The sequence below is a fragment of the Bufo bufo genome, chromosome 2 (assembly GCF_905171765.1).
Source record: "Bufo bufo chromosome 2, aBufBuf1.1, whole genome shotgun sequence".
NCBI lineage: Eukaryota > Metazoa > Chordata > Amphibia > Anura > Bufonidae > Bufo > Bufo bufo.
In genome coordinates this window covers 394808536-394832349 of record NC_053390.1, presented here as the reverse complement: position 1 = coordinate 394832349, position 23814 = coordinate 394808536, and the positions used below count along the sequence as shown (strand labels likewise).

The window sequence follows — 23814 nt, the reverse complement described above, 5'->3', positions numbered from 1 at the left end:
CACTCATTATAGCTTAGTTCTTATCTTACTGATAAGAATGTGGCTTAAATAAGTCATTGACCTCTCAGTAGTTTAGAGATAAGGGTTATTAGATGACCGGCACAAAGTGAAAATACCAGTCACACAGTTAGAAAAACAGTTAACCCTTTGTGAAAGAACTGCTCAATTTGTCTAATTAAGGCCAAAACAAATATATGATTTTTAGCCGAAAATGGGTAAAATGCAATTATATACAAAAATTACCACCAAAGGAGTACATAGCCTTTAATTATGCATTCAAGAAGCAAATGAACACTAAAAATCTCAGTGCAAAAATGTCTATAGTGTTTAAAAACAGAATTTTGTTGAAAGCATTTCTGTCCTCTTCTGTTCTATCCAGATAGTTGGTAGTTTTTTTCCTATCCATATTTTATCATGCGCATGAGGCAAAAAAATTTTTTTTGCATTATTAATCAAAAATGTCATAAAGGTCTGATGGGTATCTGGCAGCTTGGATGAACTCTACTCTCAAGAATCAGAGGTTACGATTCTTTGTCCTGTTGTCTGGTCCCTCTATATTGAAATAAATGGAGTTTGTCAGCTGTTTCACGACCCTTTCCCTCTGCTCTGTGCAATGACTGTAGCATCCAACCAGCTACAGCTGCCACTCATTTAGATGGAAAAGGTTGTGAAATAGCTCGCTGCAGAGACCATCTAGGGATGGACACTTGTGGGAGCAGTGCCTGGTAGAATACAACTTTAGTTTATTATTCCTCCTGATAATAAAAGCTGATATAAAGGTGTGATTATCCAACTTGCCTGGCCACTACTTAATGCTGTCAGATGATTGCAGGGTCAAAACTGCTGTCAGATTCACTTTAAGGGAAATGATACAAATGACAGTAATCAAAGTTTTTTTAATCCCTATAATTAGTCTCAAAATTGATGGGTGTACTTCTCTGCCAGAACCTCCCGCTTTCTCACAAATGAGTGATCTCAGAACATCAGAATGTTGTCCAGTTTGGAGCTCTTCTGACAGTATCATATGTTGTATCTGTCTATAGGACGCCCTTGTTTCTCAAATATCTCTTACTCCTATAACGTACATTATAAATTGATTAACCTAGACTGGAATTTTATAACATTGTTTTCTTTTGCATTTGGACTGCACCAGATAGTCATTCCTAGTCCAAATAAACGTCACGTATTCTATATACTGCAGGTGTGATGATCTCACAAGTGTAAGTTTAGAAGCAATTACTTCAGGACTCTCTATAAGGCAATCATTCATGATCGATGCATATACACAGTGTCACTGTTCTGAGAAAGAACATTTAAAACAAATTGTTCCTTGGTCAGAGTGAGAGACACATGACATGATGGAGCTAGGGGGAATCAGGGAACACACTGTAAAACAAAGGTTGTGTTTAGAGTGCGATTTAAGTCTCAGGGCACATGCGTTACACAGCATGATAAAGAACACTTACGAACACAATCAAAAAGCCACTGCTTTCGCTCAGGGATGCTAATTGCATTGTATCCCCATGTGCCACTGCCTCATCGTTCTTCTTGCCTCATCTTCTCCAGTTGCAGAAGGTCAGCCAAGGTACAGCAGTAGCTAAAAGATGTTGGGCTGCCCGAGGCTAGGAGGAAAGAAGGCCTCTCTCTGGGAAAGAAAGGGTCAGGGCTTGGAAAAGACAGTTAAACAAACAGGCACAAAAATAGCTGTGGGTAAAGTATACTGTTAAAAGTTTGACACAAGTACAAATAAAGATGTTTAATCAAGTGGCGAATAAACTGTCATGGCTTTGGAGGTTTGCTTCTATGAAGGCATGCAGCACTCTGGTTTGTGCCTTCTGGCTGTGATCTCATTGCAAGTGACAGCTCGTGTTTTAAACCAACATTTCTGCGCTGCCAGGTGTATTTTTATATTGTGTTGTGTTTAAAATATATATCCAAGGTCAGGAAAATGAGGGAAAAACATGCAGTAAATCTTTAAAGAATGGAGATGCATACTTGTTTTATAGTAAACTAATGGATGGCCAGGATATCATCACAAACATGACTTCCTACAATACTGATTTCCAAGGCAAGGTCCTGATTCCTAGTACTGTAGATGGAAGGTAAAGGGCATTCGTATGTGTGTGTATGAGAGAGATTGTATAGATTAATTTGTTTAATTCACTTAAACTTCCCCTACTGAGTTATATAGCTGAATGGAATTAGAAGCACAGCATGAGGGTTTGGTAAAATGTGTCAAGGCCACCTGCAGAATCACAAACACCTGTAAAATATGTTGTTGCTCTATTTCCTATGGTGTTTTTCAATATCCTGTCTGCAAAATCAGTTCCTGGTATAGTAATTCTGACACTTAATCCTCATAATGACTGCATGCTATACTGACTGACAAATAATTATGGCTGTCTGGATATCTACGTTGTGGTAGGCATCTGAGCAAGGAGGAAATCTCTGAACTTGTTATTGTAGAAAGTCACAGACATCTCTTGACATTTTTGTTAAGTCCATATTACGTATTTTTATATATGTTACATTGCTTCCAGGTTTTAACATAGTATGTAGGTAAACAGTACTTCTTACTTTTGGTATCTAACTTACATGTTCTATATTGTCCTCATGTGTCATAGTTACATTTTCTAGCATTGCGTTTGAGAAAACTTGTAGTAAAAATTTGAAATTTTCAAGAAATGAATGACCATGCTCATGGAGAATTGGCACTGGTTATGTAATGTCATTGAAGTGAAGGTGCTCAGAGAAAATCATTTTTACCCAGATCAACTATATACTATATAGTGAATCAATAGTTAAAGCAAAACCCAAAGTTATTAGGATTTTTTGTCTATATCTTCCTATCGCCACTCTCTGCTATTACATTTACAGAAATGGCCATCACTTTTGAAAAGTGCCAATATGAATGGGTGGGGTTAATTGGATGGGGACAGGGCCAACATTGTTCTGACATATTTATTATAAGAATAATCTTTATTTATATTGCACCAACATATTCAGCAGCGCTTTACAATCTGAGGGTTCATGCACAAACAAAATCATACATTACATAGCAATGGTATGAGGGCCCTGCACACAAGAGCTGACAATCTATGAGGAGCTAGGGACCACATAAAAGGTAAAAAGTTTTTTTTACATGGTCCAGCCATCGTAACACAATAGGGTAGTATATATAAAGTTTTTGATGATGGATCAGGTTCTGAAGAATGATATTGAAGGAGGAGTGAATAACGAAGGGTTACCATAGATTAGGGGATGTGATAGTCCACCCTAAAAAGATGTGTGCCTAAAACTGTGGATGTTATGAATTAACCTAATTGGGGTAGGGAATTCCAGAGAACTGGTGCAGCTCAAGAGAATTCTTAGAGATGGGGAAGCTCAGATTATGGTGTATGTTAGTCTTAAATAAATTGCATAATGTAGAGCATGGTTAGGATGGTAGACAGAAATGAGGGAGGAAGTGTTAGGGGTTGCAGCATTATACAGAGCTTTGTGGATGAGAGTCAGAAGTTTACATTGAATCCTATACTGTACGGGCAACCAGTGCAATGACTTTGCATAGCTTGGAGACATCGGAGTAACGGTTAGACATATAGATGAGCCTGGGTGCTGCATTCATGATAGATTGGAGAGAGGAGAGTTTAGAGGGAGAGACCAATTAATAAAGATTTACAATAATCAAGTTAAGAATGGACCAGGACAACAGTGAGAGTTTGTTCTTGTTTCCATAGTAAGAAAAGGGCAGATTCTAGAGATGTTTTTGAGGTGCAGGTGACATGAGTGATTGACCAAGACAGCGGCCATGCTGACTAGGTGTTATGATAGTGCCACACAGTGAGATGAAAATATCAAACTTAGGTAGGTTAGTAGATGAAGAAAACACAAGTAGTTCAGTTTTTGAAAGATTCAGTAGATTAAATGTTAAGCTAAAAATGCAGAAAGTGACACAGATCTATGCCCATGCATTTCATTTTCTGGCTTGATGCATTGTACTCTACAACACTTCAGTTTAAGACTGGAAACACCAGTGTTAAAAATCTCCCTCATAGTCTTTAGTACCAATATACAATCCCTAGCAGCCATTTTAGGTACCTCTAGTGCTCTGACCGCGTCGAATGCACAGATGTGTGTTTTATGCATCACTCTTGCATTTTCTCTCCTACTGTGTGCTTCATTCATATACGGTAATATGTCCCAAGAAGCCAATGAACAGTTACCTGTAGTCTCCTATTAAATTGACTATGTATTTTTATTTGATCTGGAAAGACCATTTACTAGATGTACAACTCTTGAAGCAGTGTTCTATAGAGACATTCCCGTTGGGTGAAGCAAGCTACTTGGTTTGTGCCATGTTCTCCAGGCCTCCAGTGGCAATCGTTTAAAGGATCATAAAGCAAAATGCTCACTGACATTAATACATGTCTTTTTTGGCAGATTGTTGGTTGTGACCACCAGCTGGGAAGCACTGCAAAAGAGGACAACTGTGGAGTTTGCAATGGAGAAGGGTCAACATGCCGTTTGGTTCGGGGCCAGTACAAATCACAGGTCTCTGCAAATAAATGTAAGTGAATATTTTTAAACTCTTTGATTTATTACAAAAAGACCAGGGCTACATGGCTATGACCTATAAAAGAGGTCACACAAATAAAGTGCATGACCACCAAAACAGTCCATGTCAATGAAACTACAGCATTTTCTGTACTACAGCAGTTTTCCTATCATATAATAAACAGTTTGTAGTAGCTTTTAGTGACATTCAGTTTGGAGCACCATTGCGTTGCACACACTATTCTTTCAGTCTACCTGCTGGGCGTATAATTATAGGGTAAGATGGCTACAGGGTTAGAAAAGGTTGGGCTCCTCGAGATTGGTTAACAATAATAAGGTCTCATGGTTTGCACCTTTTGTTTGCATATTAGGTGTTAGTAAGAGCGCAAGTAACCCAAGATATATGCATAGTGCGGTTCTCTAGGTAACAACATCCTATCAATATAGGCTGGAGATTGAAGATAGCTTGTTATTTGCATTGCACACATTTCATTGCTTATTAGTGATCACGAAAACCTTTAACAAATGACCCAAACTGCAACAGTGTAACTGCTTCCCCACTTTTAAGTGTCTTGGGGAGACTTTTGACAATTTGTACTGTTGTGTTTTATCCATTAAAATATAAGGTGCGGTAGAAACCCATCTGGCTGTAATTGCATTCAGGTATAGCTTATGGTTTGCTGAAGTGTGACTCGGGAAATCTCTAACAATCTAAGGTGTGTTTAGCCACAAATATTTGTCCTAGAAATCTTTCCAAGAAATCAGATTCTATTATGGACCCCACATCTGTTTGTTCTCCTACAAACACTGCTTAGGTGTCAAAACACAAGAAATTCTTTACTGCTATATTGTATTTAACTTTTAGGAGGACAATAGCATGCTAGAGTTTTCAAAAATGTCAAAAACAGTAATTCTACAAGGAAAGTACTTCCTTTTCTAATATTTAGGTAGTAAAAATTCTAACCGTGATGTATTTTTTAGTCTACTAAAGATAAGTTATTTCTCAGATTCTCCATGAGACACTACAGGGTAACAATTCTCTGGCTAGTATTGTCTATATATTACATATAGTATTACATATGCACCAATCAACTATAATATTAAAACCATCTGGCTAACATTCTGTACTGTGCACCTATTGAGACCCATATGCAGCATACTGCTGCCACCAGTAACGGTTTCAACACTTTGTGCTACAGTAAGGGCACACTATTTATCATGTTTTAGTGCGGTTTTGTGCAGTTTTATGTGGTTTTTGGTACAGATTTCATGTGTTTTTTCTCGAGATCATAAAAAAATCTTGGAAAAGTCTTGCAGTAGCCTAAAATAAAGTGATGTTCTCTGTGGTGCTGGTCCGGTTTTCCTGCCACTGCTTGCTTACAAATTGCAGCGAGGACACGGGTATACAGCCCTTGACCACTGATGTGCACAATTATGTTCAGCTGTACATTCTCCATAATTTGAACCTCTCACTCCCATCTTCAACACTTCTATCGAACTGCACCTATTCACTGGAATGCTCTGCCCCGGACAATCAGGTCAATTCCCAACTTCTCTACCTTCTAACGTGCCTTAAAAACACATCTTTTAATGTTCCCTAAACTGACTCTTCGCCTATTACCCCCCTCCCTCAACTCTTATTCTCCAAAATTTAAGTAATCCCCACACCCAAAGCACTAGGTCAACTTTACCTTTTGTGTCACCCCCACTTCGTCATAGATTGTAAGCTCTTGCGAGCAGGGCCCTCACTCCTAGTGTAGCAGTTGTATTTTAGCCTGTAATTTTGTGATGTCTTTTGCTTTGTACATGAACCCTCTGAATTGTACAGGTGAAACTCGAAAAATTCGAATATTGTGCAAAGTTCATTTATTTCAGTAATGCAACTTAAAAGGTGAAACTAACATATGAGATAGACTAATTACATGCAAAGCGAGAAATTTCAAGCCTTTATTTGTTATAATTTGGATGATTATGGCTTATAGCTTATGAAACCCCAAAGTCACAATCTCAGGTACCCTTTGCTCAGGGGGTATGGATTAATTAGCTGACTAGAGTGTGACACTTTGAGCCTAGAATATTGGATCTTTTCACAATATTCAAATTTTAAGCTGCATTAATGCAATTCCTTTTAATTTGCATTACTGATATAAATGGACTTTTGCACGATATTCTAATTTTTCGAATTTCACCTATAAAGTGCTGCGGAATATGGTAGCGCTATATAAATGAAGATTATTATTATTATTAGCTGTACAGAATGTCATCACTACAGCCAATCACCGTCTTGAGCTTCAGGCTGTTGAGAACCGTGACTGGCTGCAGTTGTCACGTGCCATATACCAGCACAAACCTGCTTCAGTTTGTAATCAGGCAGCGGCAGGAGGACTGGACTAGCGCCGTTGTCTGAAAGGAATGAGTGTAAAATGATTTTTTATTATAGGCTATAGTCAGGGCTTGTTTGAAATTTGTACTTATCTAAGACAACACATTTAACCACCTGACATAATAAAATAAATATAGTAATGGCACACAACTCAAGGGACTTTTAACACTCAAGTACATTTTACCCTCTTAGTGACACAACTCATTTTAGCTTTAAAAATCAGCACTCAGCCGAATCAACCCTATTATACCAGTCCTGCTGCCTGGTAAGTTTGCTCCTGCTGATGAAAATAATGTCAGTCTTGCGGAAATCGGTTGTGACGTTCCTGAGACAAAAGAGTTTTATTCTTTATGCAACTGAAGACTTCAGTGCCCAAAGGGGCACGGCCTAGCCCCTCAGTGCACATCAGCACCTCAGCTTTACAGTGCTCGCCATGCCCGTCATGTAATAGAGGCCCTCATTTGCATAAAGAATACAAATCTTTTTTGTTGGGAACCCTGAAGCCGTATCAGCAGTATGCCTGGTGCAATGGGATTGATCCTGCTGTCGAGGTGCCATTTAAGGACTAGCAGCATTTATCCCCCTCTGTTATTCAGTGCTCATAACTTTTTTTATTTTTTCTTCATGTTAGCTATTTGTATTAACCCCTTCCTGAACAGTGGCATACTAGTACGGTGCTGGCCAGGTCTTTAAAGCAGACACTCATGTCCGCAACTGGCAATTATGCCGGCCGCGGACATTTAACACTTCAGATGCCTTGGTAAAACCTGACCATGGCATCGGAGTGTGTGTATTACTGGAAGAGTTTTGTACCATTCTTGTTTTTTTTTTACTCTTCTAAATTTTTAAGTAAATGCAGCCAAAAATGATGCATAGGCCTCATGTGTGAGCAGGTGTTATTGTATAGGCTCTTATTAGGTAGTAAATAACCACAAGGAAAAATCCCTACATTTATTTCAGTGATTGACTATCATTTGCAGCTACAGTCAGTGAACAAATATGTCTTTTATAAATGTCAGTAATCTTTTTCACAGCCATATAAAAAAAAGAAATATATTACATATTACTCTCTGGTGATAATTGTTATTGCTATTACTGTATCATATAACGGGTATTAGTAGATAAATGGTCTGCGTATTTTACAGTAAAGATGTGATGGACAGTATTGGGACAGTGTAAAATGAAAACGTTTCTGATATTTGTGTGCGTGCGTGGGATGCAAGTATGCTCTCTGATTAATGAAAGGTGGATCGATAGCATGCACTGACGTCCATGTTACCTTCCCCCCGGGGGCATGTACAGTTACACACAGAGAGATTATCTTTGTATCCTGCAGTCTTTTAGCACTTCCCCCACTGCCCCACACTTCTCCACACTGGCTGAGATCACTAACCTTTAATATCTCAGGCTACAATTGCGCTGACTAAGCTTTAAACTTGAGCTTTCTAAGCTTTAAAACAGGACCCGGATTGCCTAACTCCGTAAATTCAGTCTTTCGCTTGTGAATGTGAGCTGCAAGTTTATGCAGTTGTCACTGGGACCTGTTTGTAATAGATGTTTTGTGGGCTGTATGGCCCTGCAATCCTTGTCTTGTTTTAAAGCTTAGAATGTCAGCTCTGGCTCAGTTATAGCCTAAGAAAGATCTATCAGGGATGGAGATGTTTGTTTTCTTTTTATATGTCCTGCTAATTGATTATCTAAATATAAAGAACAAGGACCTCAGCACAGACTGCTTTCTAAGGGTAAAAGTGAGAGCATTTATTATACATACATTTAGTGAAAAGTACTTATCACATATAAAAACATCTATGACATGTATCCACCCAACCTAGGTTGAGGCCTTTTTCCGCTTTCTTCTGGGGTGTGAACAATGTGCCGATATGTGTGCGATATATACCCAAAATATACACATTAAATTTCTGTGTGTACAAATACTGAAAACATAGGCTAAGACCCTCATCATTTATACATTAATAAATCAGAAGACATATTTCATGTTCACTTCAGGGGATTCATTGTAATCATAGCGCACCTGTGGCAATAATATTAACCTCACATTAATAAAACAATAATAGCATAAATTACCTTATTTTCATCATGTATAATTCCTGCTTGAAACGCAGAATACCCAGATGTCAGTACAGTATTTGAAACCCAAATCTATGTCTCCATCTACTTCCTCAAACGCTATTGCGTGTGTCAGTTGCTGAAAAGATGTATTAGGTCACATGACCATAACCACCAATAGCAATGGCAGAAAATTAAGCACCAGGAATTACAAAAGCATCACACTTTCACGTAAAAGAGGACAAAAATATATGTTTTGTGAACACAGACCTAAAGACAAAGTGATATAGTGGAACTCCAAAATATAATTGTGTTAGTAGTAGAAACAGGAGATGTATAACATCTTTTGTATATATTTTGTAGACACTAAACCATAAAATAAAGTGACGAAAGTAACACAGGAATACTAATTCTTCAAGTTACGATTCATTAACATTTTAATTAAAAACTCAAGGTGCAGGGGTTTTTATTGGAGCCTTCTCTTCTACTCATCTTATTATTTAAATCTTCCCTAGCCACCAACCTGTCACCACCTCAATGCCCCAACATTTCATAGGGATTTTTATTATGCTTTGATTTGATTTGTAGACACTATGAGGCAGATATACTGTCTAAAAGTAAGTTAGTGCAAACGTAGACAGACAGTCCTAAACTGCTCCAGTTTTATCACGTTGGCTGATGCTAGATGATAAATATGTTGTATCTTTAGACTGTGTAAGTTTATGCCACCTATAAGTTGTTTTACTCCAAAAATACGCCATCATTGTTGCACATTGTTTGGTGCACAAAGGTAGATTTAAGCTACAACCCCTTGCATGCAAAGCCAAGTGCCCTTTCTTCTAAGCCATACCTTTGTCAAATGAGGCATACAAAGTTTAGAAAAGTGTCTAAAGCACTTGATAGTGAATCTGCCCCATGGGGCTCCTTACCAGTTCTAATATTTCTGGACTGTTGTCGCACTGTAGTCTATGTGTACTCCCTCTGTATAATAAGCCACAGGGACACCCCATAGCATATATGACATATTATGGCATACTGTAGTGTGACATATACAGTAACATACTGAATAATATTATATGCCATATCACCACCGCTAGGTGATTCCCTACCTTCTTGCATGCTTGCACAATTATAAAAACCTTTAACGAAATGATCCTCTATTGACTTTTCCCTATGCAACTACTAGTTATAATGGGGTTCATTTACCATCAGCGCTATGCCAGTTTCTGAGCTTTGTCATGAATGAGGTGCTTTCTACACCAAGGCTTTTACTTGCACTTTGGTCCTTGCTTTTTTATCTAGATGATCAATTGGCAAGATGGTCTTAGCAGGTGGAAGAGTGAGCACTTCACCCTGATGCATGACTAACAAATGGAGTGTAGAAGGCGCTACAATTTTATATTTGGGAATTGCGGAGAATGTTAGATTAACCTCGCTGTGGATATTGAAGATCAAAGGAGCAGCTAAATGACTGGACTTGCGCATTTCATCTATCCACATAGTGTGAATAGTGCCGATGACTCCTCTTGTAGTTTTTACTCTTGATATTCAGTTCAGCTATGGGTTTTTACATGTAATTTGTTTTACCAGGGATTGTGGACTATGCCTTTTCTCTGTATAGTTCTAATTGTCTGTTTGAGTTGATGCTACTGCATTTTTTGTATTTGTATTTCATGAGTTAGCCATGCTCAACAAGTGCTGATATTTCACCTACTCTTGTATTATTTGAGCCACAGTGCTGGTAACAGCAGGGAAGGAAGACCAGGCAGTAGTAGACATCAACAAAGCCTGAGAATTGCAAGGCAAGAAGTGGGAATGTAATATGTGCATGCATTTCCCAGGGCTCTTGGCAATGGCAGGGCCTGCTTCTCTTTTTATCTGCAATTGTATAGAATTCTTTGAAAGTGTAAATATTTGCGGGATGCGATTGTGACTATACTGTGTGCCAGTTTCATGCTTCACTTGCTCACAAACAGCCAGTCCAGCCTGATTGAAGGACGTTCAAAAAAGGGTTTCCAGCCCTGCGTAGTGCTCAAGCCACATGAACCTTTCTAGTCCCTTCAGCTTCTTTTGTTTCCATTCGCTACTTCTTTTCTTTACCTCGTAAGTGGAACTACAAAGAAACTTAAATCACGCTTCAAACGGCGAATTGCTGAATATCAGCAAATCATTTATTTTAGAATTAGGACTGTAATGGCAATTTCCAAAAAAAAATATATTTTTTTAGACAAACACAGTGATTAAATCCAATCAGTTAATTATCTTAGTATCCTAAATGTTAAAACAACTGTTGTATATACCGTAACAAAGGTGCACTGAGATTTTAGCCCCTTTCTACTTATTTATGTAAGATTTTGGTTTGATTTTCCATCTTTCTATAGGAATTGTCAATTTCAGTAGTTGGTGGCTGACCCACAGGGGTAAAAGAAAATGGTGCAAAGCATCAAGAGGTTGGGCAATACTTATAGTCCAGTAGCAGGGCAATTTCAGGGCAGGCAGCTTACAAACAAATCTGAGAAACAAGTCCAAGGTCAGGGCAGGCCGCCATTAAGCAATACGAGAAACAGGCTAAGGTCAGGTTTCAGTCTGAAGTTCGGTACATAAGTAGGCAGACAGAAAATAACACTTTTACAACTAAGGCACCCTCCCACTGAGGAGGATGCCTTAAATACATAGGGATAACCAGCCATTGGCTGGGGAAGGATTTGCACGAGCCCACTCTGGCTCTTTAAAAGGCCCAGTGTGAGTGTGTGTGTGCCTACAGAAGTAGACCTAAAGTGCTATAGATCAGATGTGCTGGCCATGGCCATCAGAGGACACGGTGGCCAGAGCCACCAGAGCTGCAGGGAGAGGACAGGGGGCAGACAGCGGGAATGTGAGTGGCATAGCTCCTGTGCCCACAGAAAAGAGCAGGACATCGTCGAGCACGGGATGCCAGCACAACATCGGTACAGCATGGAGATCTGCAAGCTAGTTTAGAATGCTGTGAGTGCGCTAGGCCATTGCTGTTAAATCATCTACATTACACATAAGAAACTTTACGTGCTTGGTGGCGATTTGTGAAAAAATGCTTAGTTAGGCATATTATCACCCGTGCTGGATTTCCTTACCCTATTAGAACTGTACTGATGCAATTTACCACTGTTGGAAACTGAAGCAGCTTTTTTCAGCCTCAGGGAGATCCAGCTTCCTTACCTGCCTGACTCTAACCCTGTAAAAACGTATTAAACACAAGCAGAATGTCATCACACACAGACTGTCACTGTAATGGACTGACATATTTGAAAAGAACGACTTAAAGGGGTTGTCTCACTTCAGCAAATGGCATTTATCATGTAGAGAAAATTAATACACTTACTAATGTAATGTAATTGTCCATATTGCTTCCTTTGCTGGTTTGATTAATTTCTCTATCGCATTATACACTGCTCGTTTCCAGGGCTTACGGCTTCAGCTGGAGCGCAGATATGGGGTGACCAGCACGAGAACTGCTGGGCATGCGCGCTCGCACCAGAGAGGCTGACACTTTTTTATATAGTAAGCAAGCCTGGTCACTGCTTGCAGGGTGGTCGTAACCTCTGGATACAAGCAGTGTATAATGTGATGGAAAAATGAATCCAGCCAGCAAAGGAGGCAATATGGACAATCACAATACATTAGTAAGTGCCTTGTATTAAAGTAGAACTCCTACAAAAAATGTTATTCTCTGACCTGCTAGAAAGGTACATGGTGTCATCTGTAGTGAATATAATCTTCTCTTTGTTAGCTATCCCCTCCCTTCTGCTTCTCGGCTGTGTCATGTGACCAGCAATCAGACTTAGTGAGCTATCCCCTCCCTTATACGTCTCAGCTGTGTCATGTGACCAACAATCAGACTTTGTGAGCTATCCCCTCCCTTATACGTCTCAGCTGTGTCATGTGACCAACAATCAGACTTTGTGAGCTATCCCCTCCCTTATACGTCTCAGCTGTGTCATGTGACCAACAATCAGACTTTGTGAGCTATCACCTCCCTTATACGTCTCAGCTGTGTCATGTGACCAGCAATCAGACTTTATGAGCTATCCCCTCCCTTAGACTGCTCAGCTGTGTCATGTGACCAACTTTCTGATCTCCAACTGACACAGGACAGGAAGTCAGTTACTTCTCTATTCATTCCTATGAGACTTAGAGTGAGGCTCCCATAGGAATACATAGAGAAACTGACTTCCTGTCCACACATAAGATGCTGTGTCAGTTGGAGAGTCTGATTGCTGGTCACATGACACAGATGAGAAGCCGACGGGAGGAATAACTCATAAATACAGTCACTGGTAAGAAAATGACATTCTCTACAGATTACATCATGTACCTTTCTAACAGGTCAGTGTATAATATTTTTTGCGGGAGTTCTTCTTTAAACTTTCTCTACATGATAAATGCCATTGGCTGAAGTGAGACTCCTTTAATACCTCTCTAATGGAGAAGTCAAACCCTACCTAGGACAAGCAGGTTACAGAATTGCCGGTCATGCTGCAGTATGATTGGCTAATACAACATGTGTAGCAATGGAGGAGGGAGGAAAGCCTGTCTAGAGATGAACATCAGATGGGGTGGAAAATAGTCAAGTTTATCAGGGAAGGAGCTGTAGGCATCAGAGCTCTACAGGCCACTATTACTAACTTTACCCATCCATGAAAGATAAAAATGGTGCACTTCTCAGAAATAAGGAAAGGAGGATAGGTAGGTCTTTTGGCTGCTTGTACATTTCTTCTGTAGCTTGAAATATTTATTGAAATACAGTATATAAGGAATGCAACTTTTAATTTAAATCTCAGCATAAACATGAGGTGGTGAAAGGGTTTAATGTAAACCGTATTACCAGTATACAGAGGCCACAGTAAAATTTAAGTGAGCCTATTGTTTCTCTATATGTCTATATCCAACCCTGAATTTTAATTATAAGGGTCAAATGTATTGCTCACAGCTGTTCAGACAGTGTTGGATTAGATCTCTCACATCTTCAATATGTTAGGATAAGGGTCCATTCACATGTCCGCATAATGGGTCCGCATAAGTTCCGCAATTTTGTGGAACGGGTGCAGACCCATTAATTTTCAATGGTGTGCTGTCCTCATCCGCACTTCTGTTCCGTGGCCCTGCAAAAAAAAGAGAACATGTCCTATTCTTGTCCATAGCCATGGACAAGAAAAGGTATTTCTATCATAGTGCCAGCCATGTGCGGTCCGTAAAATGCGGAACACACATGGCCGGTGTCCGTGTTCTGCGGATCCGCAATTTGCAGACCGCAAAACAGTTGCGGGAGTGTAAATGGACCCTAAAATCTGTGAACCCAGCTGATTTTAGGAGGTTGTTCGTTTTACTAGCTGCATTTTATAGTCAATTTCAAAGAAATACACGTGCAATGGAATCTGGCATGTGTTTTTGGAGTGTTACACAATTTTGAGGGAGATATGACAACAACCATACGTAGCCCTTATATATACTTATACACCTTTAAATGATTGAAGGGAAATTATGTATATGCTGTAGATGTAATTTTTCTTAAAGGGATAATGCCATCTTAGATTCCTATTTCATATGGAACGTGCCATACCACTCTAATCTGTGGGGTTTACTCTGTGGGACTTCTACCAATCCAAAAAAAAGAAGAGGTGGAGGTCCCTTAAGCATGTAAATCTGCAGAGTGGGACTTCTGGTGACCCGTTTTACAAGGAACTTCTACACTACCTTAATGAAGTAAATGGAGTTATGCTGTAGTTCTGTTATATTTTCAGATGGTTCCCTGGTTGGTGGTGGGATAAATACCAATATAGTAAGCCAAATTGCCCTATGGCAAATAGTATCCCTTATCCGTTACACTGTGTTATTCTGTGTTAATAGGGGATAACTCCACATAACCGGATTTCCCTTTAACTAGAAAGTGCTCTCTGCATTCAACTGCTCCACTGTACTGTGAATGACTGCTCCAGTCAGCTTGTGAAGCTTGTGAAGCAAGTCAATGTAGAGGGAAGACCACTTTACAGTGAAGACCCACGTTGGGTACTTGCTGGAACAGAATCTGGCAGAATGAAATTTTGAATTCATACTACTCCTGGTGATAAAAGTTCCAAAAATGTTTGTATTGCTCTCCCCAGCCCCTATCTAGTGCTGTCAGCAGTTTAGCGTGGTTAAAAAGTAAACTCTTGCAGGTAGGGTCCTCTCCCCCTCTGTACCAGTCTGTTAATAGTTTCTTGTTTATTGTATTTTATATTATGTATTTGTTACCCCTCTCGATGGAATTAATGGCACTTTAAAATAAATAACAATATTATAATAAATCAAAGGTATTTGTGATATAGAGTGGTTCTCTGATATTTAAAACAGGGATGCAAAAGTGCATCAGATAGTAACTTAATACTGATTCTCCTCCATTCCATTGGCATTTATTCACTGTCACTTCCAACGCCAATCCTTTTTAACAGAGCTACAGTATGTCACAACTTGGCATCCATAGCCAATCGCTCAATCAGAGCTGTGTATAATCACTAAGACAACAGGTCATGATACAGCTTTCAGGAAGCCTCTGGGGACTGAGGAGGCTGGTGGTACGAGAATAGAGAAGAATTGGTAAGATAGATACATTAGAAAGTTTATTATTTTAGTATAGTGGGCTCTATAAAAAAAATGTTTCTATATATTACAAAAGTCCTTTAATTGCCCAGACCTCAGATCATTGTGCATTGTGAATAGTACGACAGTGGGATATGTTTTTAATTTAACACATCACTGAGAATCTTTGCCAGAAATACATACAGTCAGGTCCATAAATATTGGGACATCGACAAAATTGTAAAAATTCTTACTCTATTCACCACCACAATGGATTTGAAATAAAACGAACAAGATCTACTTTAACTGCAGACCATCAGCTTTAATTTGAGGGTATTTACATCCAAATCAGGTGAACGGTGTAGGAATTGCAACAGTTTGCATATGTGCCTCCCACTTGTTAAGGAACCAAAAGTAATGGGACAATTGGCTTCTCATCTGTTCCATGGCCAGGTGTGTGTTATTCCCTCATTATCTCAATTACAATGAGCAGATAAAAGGTCCAGAGTTAATTTCAAGTGTGCTATTTGTATTTGGAATCTGTTGCTGTCAACTCTCAAGATGAGATCCATAGAGCTGTCACTATCAATGAAGCAAGCCATCATTAGGCTGAAAAAACAAAACAAACCCATCAGAGAGATAGCAAAAACATTAGGCGTGGCCAAAACAACTGTTTGGAACATTCTTAAAAAGAACGGTGAGTTCAGCAACACCAAAAGACCCGGAAGGCCACGGAAAACAACTGTGGTGGATGACCGAAGAATTATTTCCCTGGTAAAGAAAACACCCTTCACAACAGTTGTCCAGATCAAGAACACTCTCCAGGAGGTAGGTGTATGTGTGTCAAAGTCAACAATCAAGAGAAGACTTCACCATAGTGAATGCAGAGGGTCCACCACAAGATGCAAACCATTGGTGAGACTCAAAAAACAGGAAGGCCAGATTAGAGTTTGCCAAACAACATCTAAAAAAGCCTTCACAGTTCAGGAACAACAAACTATGGACAGATGAGACCAAGATCAACTTGTACCAGAGTGATGGGAAGAGAAGAGTATGGAGAAGGAAAGGAACTTCTCAGGATCCTAAGCATAAGACCTCATCAGTGAAGCATGGTGGTGGTAGTGTCATGGCGTGGGCATGTATGACTGCCAATGGAACTGGTTCTCTTGTATTTATTGATGATGTGACTGCTAACAAAAGCAGCAGGATGAATTCTGAAGTGTTTCGGGCAATATTATCTGCTCATATTCAGCCAAATGCTTCAGAACTCATTGGACGGCGCTTCACAGTGCAGATGGACAATGACCCAAAGCATACTGCAAAAGCAACCAAAGAGTTTTTTAAGGGAAAGAAGTGGAATGTTATGCAATGGCCAAGTCAATCACCTGACCTGAATCCGATTGAGCATGCATTTCACTTGCTGAAGACAAAACTGAAGGGAAAATGCCCCAAGAACAAGCAGGAACTGAAGACAGTTGCAGTAGAGGCCTGGCAGAGCATCTCCAGGGATGAAACCCAGCGTCTGGTGATGTCTATGCGTTCCAGACTTCAGGCTGTAATTGACTGCAAAGGATTTGCAACCAAGTATTAAAAAGTGAAAGTTTGATTTAGGATTATTATTCTGTCCCATTACTTTTGGGAGTGGGAGGCACATATTCAAACTGTTGTAATTCCTACACCGTTCACCTGATTTGGATGTAAATACCCTCAAATTAAAGCTGACAGTCTGCAGTTAAAGCACATCTTGTTAGTTTCAATTGAAATCCATTGTGGTGGTGTATAGAGCCAAACATTTTAGAAGTGTGTCGATGTCCCAATATTTATGGACCTGACTGTATATATTCTTGAAAAAAAGTCTGTTTAAATACACCAAAGCATATCATTCATCATTGTACTTAATTCAAACAAAGTGGTTAAATGTTAAGCATCTTACGACATAAAACCTAAATTTGCTTTTGTAATATTCAGTTTGCTAAGGCATTCCTCAGCAATCAACATTCAGATTCCAAACTTGTAATGGCTATTGTAAACTATTTTAATACCCCAAGTATAAACATGGGTTACATATAAATGGTACATGATAGTAAGTGCTTTTCGTTAATTATTTTAAAATAAACACTGGTCTCAGAAATGTATTCCAATCACACCATAAAATGACAGGCTTACTGAATGGTTTAGCACTTTGGGGCGGTACAGCAGTTGTTCAGTATGTAGTCTCCTGTAGTTCAGTATGGCCTCCAGCTCACCAAGTTGGGGAAGACAGAAAAAAATGGAAAATAAAGAATGTTATGGTAGTGATCAATGTAAATATCGACTGCTGAACGGTTTGCACCAGATTTTGAAGCCCATGCACATGACTGTAGTCGTTTAGTTCTGTAGCTTGGAACCCGTAGGCTTCTACAGTATGCATCCTTATGCTTCCAGTTTTATTCAGAGACATGCAGTAGTTTTATATGAATCCAACAGAAAAAACAATTGCAGCACGCTCCATCAAATGGCATATATATAGAGACAAATGTTCCATGGTAGCTTTGGACCGTTCTGTAGCATGGATGCTTGTTATATTGAAAAGGAATATTTTATAGCTCTTGCTATATTGAGCAGAATTCCATTAAGGTTGAAAGGTTTATAATGTTACATAGAAACATAGAATGTGTCGGCAGGTAAGAACCATTTGGCCCATCCAGTCTGCCCAATATACTGAATACTATGAATAGCCCCTGGCCCTATCTTATATGAAGGATGGCCTTATGCCTATCCCATGCATGCTTAAACTCCTTCACTGTATTTGCAGCTACCACTTCTGCAGGAAGGCTTTTCCATGCATCCACTACTCTCTCAGTAAAGTAATACTTCCTGATATTACTTTTAAACCTTTGACCCTCTAATTTAAAACTATGTCCTCTTGTAGCAGTTTTTCTTCTTTTAAATATTCTTTCCTCTTTTACCTTGTTGATTCCCTTTATGTATTTAAAAGTTTCTATCATATCCCCTCTGTCTCGTCTTTCTTCCAAGCTATACATATTAAGGTCTTTTAATGTTTCCTGGTAAGTTTTATCCTGCAATCCATGTACTAGTTTAGTAGCTCTTCTCTGAACTCTCTCCAAAGTATCAATATCCTTCTGGAGATATGGTCTCCAGTACTGAGCACAATACTCCAAATGAGGTCTCACTAGTGCTCTGTAGAGCGGCATGAGCACCTCCCTCTTTCTACTGGTAATGCCTCTCCCTATACACCCATGCATTCTGCTAGCATTTCCTGCTGCTCTATGACATTGTCTGCCTACCTTTAAGTCTTCTGAAATAATGACCCCTAAATCCCTTTCCTCAGATACTGAGGTTAGGACTGTATCACTGATTTTATATTCTACTCTTGCGTTTTTACGTCCTAGGTGCATTAACTTGCACTTATCAACATTACATTTTAGTTGCCAGATTTTTGACCATTCCTCTAGTTTTTCTAAATCCTTTTCCATTTGTTGTATCCCTCCAGGAACATCAACCCTGTTACAAATCGTTGTATCATCAGCAGAAAGACACACCTTACCAGGTGTGTTAGTTAACATGTTCTGTCAATTGATTAAGATAAGATAATATGTGGGAGAAAGAAATCACAAACTATTGGTCAACCAGTGTTCTTATTCATGGGGTTAAAGGAGTATTTTGTCACATAATGTTACGGCATATCACTAGTATATGCCATCTGACCTCTGGGACACCTGCTGATCTTAAGGACAGAGGACAGATGTGAACCTAAGTTAATTACTATGTTTTTTTATCAGATATGCTCATGCCGATGATTACCTCATGTACATAATCCCCATGCTTTTTTCAGTTTGGAGTCTCTTAAGTAATTTTCACCATGTAAACAGATCACTCTGGTTCGTTTCCCTGCTGTACATAGCACTTCCTGTTCCTGTATCCAACCAAACCCATGATGCACTTCTCCTTCCTCTGCCATAGCTCCAGCACCGCTGCTAACAGTACCCAGGTCGTTTATAGCTTCTCCCTAGATACAAAGCCACTCCCCTATCACTGCTCCTGTATGGACACAAGATCACAGGAAATAAGAAAGAGCTGCATGGACATGGTCATGTGACCACAGTCCAGACCAGAAGATAAGGGCAATAAAGGTAAAAGAAACACATTACAAAATTACAGCTACCTTCATAAATGATTAAAGGATGGTGATATCAACCAGAAAACCCCTTTTAAGGCCGTTCTGCAGTTCCCTGCAGAGGATGTGACCGGAACCATTACTGTGTAGGGGAAAACTTTGGAGGGGCTGCAGCACTAAAGTATCACCATGGATCTAAGGGGGACCCGGCAGTCAAATCCTTACTGATCACCAAATGATGGCATATCCTGACAATGTAACAGAAGGGAAATCACTATAAGAGTTAAGGACATCATCAAACAAGCTGATGTGCGAAGTGGTTTTCCCCCCAAAAAAAACAATGTGACTGGAATATCATTCTTATAAGCAATGCTTTATGAATTTTTCTTACAATCGTCGCCTCCAGTCCTGTACCTCAGTAACACATTTAGCCCATGTACTAATTTCCATGTTTTTCAATGAATCATAGTGAAGGAAAGCTTATGAATAATCTTTCAATAAAATTCTAAAATGTATTGTATTCTTATTTTGACATTTTTTTTTTGTCTAATTACATGTCATAAAATAATGTATCTCAAAGTCAAGAGGTGGGGATGGAATGAGGTTGCTGACCACCGGCAACAGTGCCGAGCTTATGAGAAAGTATATACAAATGCTTGCGAAATCCGTACACACATGAATAGACTCTTTTCTTGTGGAATGCTGACATGTTTTGGACTGGATCTCGCAGATAAGATCATTTTTTATTAAATAAATATAGCATTATTGTTATTCTATTGGACGGGGGATCCTTTTATTTATTTTTCTTTTTGTGCTTCAGTTGATCCAACACCGGAAGAAATAAACGAGCCTCTTGTTTTTCACATTGCAGCTAATATAAACCTTGTGAACAGTTATTTGTACGTTCCTCTAATTTAAGACAAATGCAGGAGCCTGAAAGCTTGAAGTGCAAAGGGGAAAATATTCCGTTAGGAAAAGAGCATAATGCAAATAAATTTAAGGCAGAAGAAATGTATGAGATCCTTGTATATAAAATCATGTAGAGTATTAAGCTATATCTTAAAACATTAAAATATTTTATTTTATGATATTTTTGACCTTTTACTGCCAGTTGTATTTTGTCAATTGTGTCAGTGTATTTTCCCTAAAGGAGCTTTCCAGGATTACTATGGTTTTTGATAGCTATTGTGACACAGTGAAGGGCATAGTCTGGGAGGACAGGTATTTTCCTCCCAGTGTGTGCTGCTGGGCTGATTTGCAGCCAGGTGGGGTCAAACACCAGACTGGATTTTAAGTGCCGGTCCGGATTTTGACAACACCTAGCTGTCCTTAAAAGACAGCTGGGCTCAGCAGCAAAGAGTCTCTGTTTTGGGATCTGAGGCATGGTGCCGTGCTAGAGGGCTGAGAGCCGCGCTCTGGGAAACAGGCCCCCTAAAGCCTGCTGTGGACCACTGGGGATAAAATGGCCAACAAGGTGATATTAGTTCTGTGGACTTTGCATTGTGTGAACTAGCACCAAGACTGTACAGAGTCGTTTTTCTTTTGCCTTATGTGAATAAACACTGAAGTTTTTGCTTTACAATATTGTTTTCACCTCTGTACTGCGTCCGCTTACCCTGCCTACCAGAGCAAATACCCACAATATGCTCGGTTACATGTAGCACTTCCTATTGCTGTATCCAACCAAACCCATGATGCACTTCTCCTTTCTTTACCACAGCTAGTTCCTAGCTCCTCCCACCAGCTAGTTACATAGACACTCCCCTATCACTGCCCCTAACACTAGGCTAGTTTATAGCTCCTCCCACCAGCTAGTTACATAGACACTCCCCTATCACTGCCCCTAACATCCAGCTAGTTTATAGCTCCTCCCACCAGCTAGTTACATAGATACTCCCCTATCACTGCCCCTAACACCCAGCTAGTTTATAGCTCCTCCCACCAGCTAGTTACATAGACACTCCCCTATCACTGCCCCAAACACCCAGCTAGTTTATAGCTCCTCCCACCAGATAGATACAGACTCTCCTCATGGTTTGATAAGTGTATCAGAGCTCTACTGTATCTTATATGAAGCTGTGTATCTGCCAGCTGGCCCTGTTTGGGCCTGTGTTTGTAATATAGTATGTCTGTATTCACTGACAGCAAGCAGATAGCTTGTACAAGGCTCGAAATTGATAGAGAAACGACTATAGAAATTAGCATAATGCTTCACTGTTACTGTACACATTCCCTAAACTGCACTTGGGCAGCCCTTAAAATGTGTACATTATTGAGTTTTCTGGGAACTGCTAGCACATGAACATCTGGCTATACATGTCGTAAATATGGAAGTACATCATCACTTGCCATTAAAGGGGTTGTTCGTTTTCAGAGCTGAACCCAAACATATTCACTTCTTCACCTAGGCAGCCCCCTGATATGAGCATCGGAGCATGGATCGCGCAGGGCAAGGGCTTTTTTGTTTATAATAACACACCTCTGAGTGGAGGCTTCCGCCTAGCAGCGTTGCAAGTAATGTCACCGGCTCTGATGGGCGGGCTTTAGCGCTGCGCTAAAGCCCGCCCATTAGTGCCAGTGACGTTACCGGGCTCCGCCTGGCAGCCCTATGGAGAGCCAGGCATGTCACTGGAACTCCATAAAATGCCTTTGCCCTGCATGAAATACTCCATTGCTCATAACAGGGGGCTGGCTGGGTGAAATTGTGGGTATGTCCGGGTTCAGCTCTGAACCTGGACAATCCCTTTAACTAATAGACATGTTTTACTAGCTGTAAATAGGAATTGCGTAAAGAAATGTCTGAATCCCACTTTACTCTTCACATTTATTTTTATTCTTTTCTTATTATTTATATGGGTCAAATTAACTTGAGATATTGGAATGGTTGGTTTTATCAATTTTCTTTAGAACCATATTCTATTTTATTAATTTTTTATTGACTTTTCATTTTTATTTATTTTTTAGTGGATGACACTGTGGTTGTAATACCCTATGGGAGTAGGCACATCCGGCTGGTTCTTAAGGGCCCTGATCATTTATGTAAGTATACTAATTGGGGTGGATATTTTTAGCATTTCCAATAATATAGCTCCTCGTTCTTTTAATAGGTAAAGCAAATTATCAAATTATAATGGAGAGGAACGTGTTTTGCCATAATGGATAGATAAACTCGAAAACAGTTTACTGAGGGTGTTAGTTTTACAGCAAATTTAGGCCTATTGCACACGGACGTTTTTTTTCCCGTTTACTGGCCGTTTTTTGCGTTCCGTATACGGTCCGTATACGGAACCATTCATTTCAATGGGTCCGCAAAAAAAACGGAATGTACTCCGTATGCATTCCGTTTCCGTATTTCCGTTTTTCCGTTCCGTTTTAACATAGAACATGTCCTATTATTGCCCGCAAATCACAGTCCGTGGCTCCATTCAAGTCAATGGGTCCGCAAAAAAACGGAACACATACGGAAATGCATCCGTATGTCTTCCGTTTCCGTTCCGTTTTTTGCTGAACCATCTATTGAAAATGTTATGCCCAGCCCAATTTTATCTATGTAATTACTGTATACTGTATATGCCATACGGAAAAACGGAACGGAAAAACGGAACAGAAACGGAAACACAACGGAAACAAAAAACGGAACAACGGATCCGTGAAAAACGGATCGCAAAACACTGAAAAAGCCATACGGTCGTGTGCAATAGGCCTTAGGGGGGAAAAGGAGCAAAAACACCCAAAACATCAGAACATTCATGTGACTGAAATATAGGAATTAATTGCTTCCCAGGACAGACCAACTCACTGAAGGATCAGATTACACATGTCAGTACAAGTCTAGAGAGAGGAGATGGGGTAGGAATGAGCATGAACTCAGAGACAGGAGAGGCATAAACAATCAAAGAAATTGCATAGACAGCTTCCAAGTGCTTTATTCACATCTATACAGGTCAGTACTTCTCTGCAATGTACTCCACAATCATGGGGCTGCTTCTGAGTGAGAAAGTTATGAAGCAGATTATCCTCTACTTTCTGGGTGCACTAAATGAGAGCTTGTCTCCAACGGCCAGATCTGGGGGAAATGCAAACTAAAGACCTAGAATACAGA

The 23814-nt window shown here is 39.7% G+C and overlaps 1 protein-coding gene across 3 annotated transcripts in view; it reads left to right on the top strand.

Annotated features, from left to right (window-relative positions):
• The window catches only part of ADAMTSL1 (ADAMTS like 1), a 1022249-nt gene that overhangs the window by 820856 nt on the left and 177579 nt on the right, over positions 1–23814 (top strand). For all 3 annotated transcript variants that reach the window (XM_040417238.1, XM_040417239.1, XM_040417240.1), the window contains 2 exons: positions 4441–4567; positions 22677–22751. In XM_040417238.1, coding sequence (XP_040273172.1) covers positions 4441–4567; positions 22677–22751 — 202 coding nt within the window. The remainder of the gene's footprint in view (positions 1–4440; positions 4568–22676; positions 22752–23814) is intronic.